The sequence below is a fragment of the Pteropus vampyrus genome, unplaced genomic scaffold, assembly GCF_000151845.1.
Source record: "Pteropus vampyrus isolate Shadow unplaced genomic scaffold, Pvam_2.0 Scaffold103, whole genome shotgun sequence".
NCBI lineage: Eukaryota > Metazoa > Chordata > Mammalia > Chiroptera > Pteropodidae > Pteropus > Pteropus vampyrus.
Window position 1 is genome coordinate 4,607,176 of NW_011888884.1, and position 6,176 is coordinate 4,613,351.

General features: G+C 35.7%; 1 protein-coding gene across 3 annotated transcripts in view; it reads right to left on the bottom strand.

The window, feature by feature from the left end:
• The window catches only part of SLC44A1 (solute carrier family 44 member 1), a 131,441-nt gene that overhangs the window by 88,779 nt on the left and 36,486 nt on the right, over positions 1-6,176 (bottom strand). For all 3 annotated transcript variants that reach the window (XM_011364965.2, XM_023533490.1, XM_023533489.1), the window contains exon 3: positions 2,397-2,533. In XM_011364965.2, coding sequence (XP_011363267.1) covers positions 2,397-2,533 — 137 coding nt within the window. The remainder of the gene's footprint in view (positions 1-2,396; positions 2,534-6,176) is intronic.

Consider the following 6,176-nt stretch of genomic DNA (forward strand, 5'->3'; position numbering starts at 1 on the left):
TTTTTCTCTTTTGTTGCCTGTGCTTTTGGTTCATATCCCAGAAATTATTGCCAAATTCAGTCTGTTCATGCATTTGGGCTCTTTCTTGGACTTTAAGCAATTTTCTCTTACAAATTTGGAAATTTCCCATTAAACCTAAATTATCCTTAAAGATAATGAAAGTAATGACTGAGATCTATATATTGGAGATCAAAGGGCTTGTTTATTATCTAATAGAAACATAGCTGTAACAATATGTGGACACAGATAACAATAAATTATCTGTTCCTTCCAAATCAATTTACACCTCAAATGATGGAAAGGTAAAAGGGAGAAAAATAATGCAAAAAGCAGAGAAAGAATGATCTCAGTGACAAAAGTAACACTGAAATCAATTCTTACCAGATCTAATTTTAAGTCACCAATCCAAAGAACAACATAGATTCTTTTGAGAAATTCAGAATTTTCAACTTAGGGTTGCTGTTAAAATTAAAGCGTTTAGGCCCCTACACCAAAGGTTCGCTATTATAATTTTATAGTTTTCCTATTTGCTTTTTAAAATTATTATCTTCTCCATCTTCCATTGCTGTGCTTCTTGATGCTGCCATTATTATTACTTTTTTTAAATGCCCAATATGTTGACTCATTCTGCAAGCAGCTTAAGCGTGCCTTTGTAGCTAGGCACCAATTTAAAAAGTCTGTTTTCTGAAATAACATTTATCATTAATGTTCTTGAACACCTACTTTGTCCAAAACACTGTGGGAAATACAAAACTGCAAAACTCACCAGAAGGGTCTAGCACGCCAATAGGGCAGCATGGGGCATTTCTCCCCAACAGTATCCCTACTTCATAGATGGGGAAACTGAGACATGGAGAAATCAAATAACTTGCCCAGGGTTTCATAGCTATTAAGTGGAAGGACCAACATGTGAACTCAGGTAATCTAGCTCCAGAGCCTATACTCTGAACCACTCAATGACACTTCCTCCCAGGTAGACTGTGTATGCTCGCATTGTCTAAGATTTTAGAAAAACCCTTAAAGAATAACTCATCCCTCCTTCAGAAACCTGATAATGACAAGGCTGATAGTTCTGGTATTAGATTCAGCAAATCAGCATATCTGAGGATATTATGTGGAAACAGAAAACGAGATCTTAGAGAGTAGTTGGTACCTCTTTATTCAATGCCCACCAAATGCCTCGGATTCTTCATGCATCATCTCATTTAATCCTCACAACAATTTATGAGAGGGGCATTGTTTTAAATCCACATTTTTTTCAGATGAGGAAATATAGACTCAAAGAGGCTATACCTTCTGTTCCTCATTACAGAGCCAGTCAGTGACATAAGCAGAATTAGAATCCAGATCCAAACTAATCCCATGCTCTTCTCACTATCTTATGCTGAGGGCATTCAGCGGTGGGATAGGAATACTGCCAATCTGCAGTCCTTCTGCCCTCAGAAGGCCAGCACCACCATGTGAAAGACTCTGGAGCCACGCTGGTGGGTTTCTAGGTTCTTTCTCCACCCAGCTAGAAGTTATACCACATGGATGCCCGAGTCAGCCCTTGTTTGAAGGAACTAGAACTAGCCTGTGAATTTGGGCAGGACTAACGCAGCTCTGAGGATTCCTGCACACAAAACACAAACATGAAACCTCACGGAAGTTCAAAAACACAGGGTGTAGGGGCTATCGGTATGTAGCCCTTCATGAAGAGAGGTTAAAAAAAAAATCTCTGAAGAGAACTGAGGCAAGAGCCAAGGATAGCACCTGGATATTAGAAACTCAAGGGAACCAAGCTAGAATTCAAGAAATTGACTATGCTTATTTTCTCAGCTAATTCCTACATGTTTAACCTCAAATTTTCCCAAAACTTTATTCTTATAAAAATGGTTAAGATATAACGTTACATTAAAAAAGCAAAACACAAAATTATATACAACAACACATTGAAAAATGGTGGAATTTTTACTTTTCAGATTTCCTGTAACAGACATATATTACATTGTTATCAGGGGTAAAAATAAAATATACTAATTGAAATACTTTTAATCAATACTTAGGAAAAAAAATTACCTAGAGTAGTCTAATAATTCCCAAATACTCAAACAGGCTCCATCAAAATCACCTGAGACATTTGTTAAAAATACAAATTTTCAGAGCCCAAAGACCTATTCGATTAAAACTTCCTCGAGCAGGGCCCAGGAATTTGGAGTTTTAACAAGCTCCCTAGGTGACCATAACATTTTTTTAATCCAGGAAGTCCAAAAGTACTTTCAGTTCTCTTCTTCTTTTCAAGGTTCTTTGATGACTTATTTAATACTAGGGACAATTTATATTGGACTGAAAACACCTAATATTTAACAGTGAGAGTAACCGACTAGAGTGCAGATGTGGATTGCCTAATATCTCACCATTAACGTCTGCAAACTTCTGAACATCACTCAGGGTTTTCAGTTCTTGTCTTGGACACGCTGCTACACACAGTGCTACAGACTTAATCTTCCGGTTTATCAAGTCCAGATTGCATGGATCCAAAAAGAATACATACCTATAGCATAGAGAAAAATATTGAGATATTACTTCATAAAACACATTCTTGTTCACTGCATATGTGACTAAGCCTAAAAGCAAAGAACATTTCTTTAAAATTCCTTCACAAATTTAATCACAGATGAACAAACATTTCACTAATCTAATCACAGATAAATTCTTTTTAAAGAATGATTGCTCATAAATATACTGTTAATAGTAAGGGGAGAGGAATTATAGGACTCACATTTTTCATGATCTATTTTTCTTATTAAAAATTTTTTATCATGTGTATTTTATAATTAAAAATCATTTGTTTTTCTAAATAATTAATTTTAGGTTTTTTTTGGTCAAACTTGTATCAAAAAAATTACTGGAATATCCCAAGACTGCTATATAACATGAATTGTAGTTTATAGATTATACGTAAACTTTAGTTAATAAATATATAATTATAAAAAATACATTATAAAGTTAAATATATAAAGTTGAATGGAGACTAGAGGGAAATACGCCAACATTTTAACTGCAATCATCTCTGGGTATAAGAATAAAGTAATTTTAATTTTCTTTCACTTTTACTTTTTACTTTTACTCATTTTCTAGAAAGAATGCTAATTACTTTTGAATTGATAACTACAAGTATTGTTTATTTAAAAAGTCCATTTCATATAAACAAAATAATCCCCCAATCCTAAATTATCCCTTTTGTATACTGTACATTTATATTTTAGAAAAGGGAAGATTAATTAGAAATTATAACAAATTTTTTTAATGTTATAAAGTAGAAGAGATGAGAAAGATTACAGCTGTTATCATTTGCCCAAAGAGGCATTAAGAGCCAAATGTTCTTAACTGAGATAAGCAAAATCTAATATTATGGATCAAGGGAGGGAGTACAAATAGGAATGCTCTTATGCAAGATAAGAGTTAAAAAACCTCCAGCCCTGAGTTTAATGCTACCAGGTTCATGGTAAGTTTTATAAAATCATTGGCAGATACATTATAAAATCATGTATCTGCCAATAGCCTTTCCCACATTATTCAACTCTGTTGCTATACAAAATATGATCCAATTCAGGAAATATAACAAAATACAAGAATTGGGTGAGAACACTGAAAAGCAAAAATATAAAGTCAATACATGTGCTGGGATGGACAAAATAAAAGAATACTAGGAAAAAAAGTAAATAGAAAAAAAAGTGTGTGTGCATGTGTGTGTGTGCGTGCATACATGGATGTTTATGTGTGTCACAGGGGGCGGGGACTAGAAGCCTAGCATGAAAGTCAGGTATCAGCTACAGACCACCAAACAAAACGAAAGAAAAACAAAATGAATTTTTTGTAACTCTGTTAGTGGCTCCAAAACCATTAACGTTCTATGTAGATAAAAAGTAAGAAAAGAAGGCAGGTTGTGATTTGGAAGTGAGATTCACAAACTGCTTCTGTGGCTCAGGACAAGGAACTAAGGAACAGAGGAAACTTTCTATGGAAACTCTGTGTGGAAGCAATCAACCCCTAGCTCTCCCACCATCTGTCCTGTACATCTTATTGGGAATGCCCAAGGCCCTGTGCAACGAGCCACACAAAGCCAGCCCCTGGCCAGGGAACAGTCAGGTCCTTGAGGAAGGTGTCATAAAATCTTCGTATCATTTACCACCGCCACTAATAAGAATAATACTATTACCAATAAAAATAAAAATGGTTGCCAACATTTACTGAGTACTTACTAAGTACCAGTGTATTGAACCCTTTATATATGTGTATTAACTCATTTATCCTTACAACAGGTGGGCAGGTGGGTACGGGAACAGGGGTGAGGAAGAGGAGTTAAGTGCACTTTTCCAAGTGATGAGCAAAGCTTTGAGAAATAGCTGGAGAAACCACATGACAGTAGAAAAACAAGCTTGAGGAAAAGGAGAGAAAGCAGAGGGTTCCAGAGCCTTGCAGCCGGATGAGTGTACTGCCTTTTATAGCCTCCTGGGAACAGATGCCTTATCTGATTGTCCTGCAGGTTTCTGCCCCGTCCAAGGCCAAAAGTGCCCCCATTATATTTCCAACTAATTTATATCTTACAGCACATTCCATTGATTTGTCATAGTGACTAGGCTGTAACTTTATACCACACCTGGGGTCAGACCAATCTGAGCTTGCTTTCTGGTTCTCTTTCCCAATAGTTCTCTGACCTTGGGGAATATATTGATCCTTCTGAGTTTCAGTTTCCTTATCTATAAAAATGCATACCACTTCCTTTACAGTTTGTTGTAATGTTATTGGTAATGCACACGAAGCACCTGACATACAGCATATATACTCAGTAATTCGCATCATTAAGAAAACGATTTGCCTTTCACAAATTTTACCCTTGATAGTAAGGCACAAAATTCAACACTTTCTGATACGAGCATAAAACAGTACAACACACTAATATTTAACTACCACTTGGAAGAAAAATCTGTGTGGGAGTATTCATGACTATTAGGTCATTAGCCTTGATAAGGACTGAGGAGGCTTCCAGAACTGACCTAGTACAAAGAAAACAACACAAGAGGGAGAGAAGAATTCTACAATGACTAAAATACTGCAAAATTAACCATGTACATTTTCTTTTAGCCTGTTTATAGTTTGGAAGAATCTACTTCAACAAAACTAAAAAAATAATTATAAATGGCATTCTCAGGAAATATACTCACATACGTACACGCCATTAGACTCAAAACCATCACCTACCTCCACAGTCTAAGTACATAGTATACTTAATTCCTCACACATTTCACATATTCAAATGCACATACACACAATGCATGTGTGCACGCCTAACACTGTTTTAAATAATAATTTATAGGCCTTAGATTCAGATTTTAGTAATGCTTACTAGATGTCTGGGTGCTGGGAACTGCCACGTTCATGACTTTATTTGATCCTCATAACAACTCTGGGAGAAAGGCCATCACCAGTCTACAGAAGACAAAACCGAGACACCCCCATTCCCACCAAGGCAATAACTACACAGCCCAAGAAAGCTAGCAGATGCCAATGCATGAATTCAAACCTAGTCTGATTCTGAATTTTACAGGTTTCCAACCTGCTCTATTCTCAAAATATTTCCTATAAACCCAACTAATAATGTTAACTGTCCTATATTAAGTTTGCATATTGTTTCCAGCATTCTGAAGCGCATCCAATTCCTGGAAACATGTTTATAAGTGATTATATTTAACTAATTAGTATTTAACTAAATATTTACAACTGTTTGTATCAAATTTATGATTCATTGAAACTGCACTGTCTTGCCTTTTGATTTGAAAATGCCCTTAGCCAGGCTTATATATCCTTAGTTTCAGTTTTTACTTAAAACAAAATGAACTATATGTGGCAATTTTATTTTTTTTGAAATGGAACAGACAACTCTCAAATAAGCATGGCACTGGAAGACCAGATTATTATAACTGACAAATCTACAGATGAGAGTTTTCCAATCGAGAGGGTGAGAGACACCAGGTAAGAGGTTATAAAACATTCTAGAGCAGTTTCTTAAAATACAGCCTACTTTCACTCTGTCATCAGGCCAATGATTGGGAAAGGAAGGGGACATATGAATTTTTTAAAAGTATCTTAGGCAACTCTGATTATACGCGGTCATCCCAATGCCTCATCCTTTC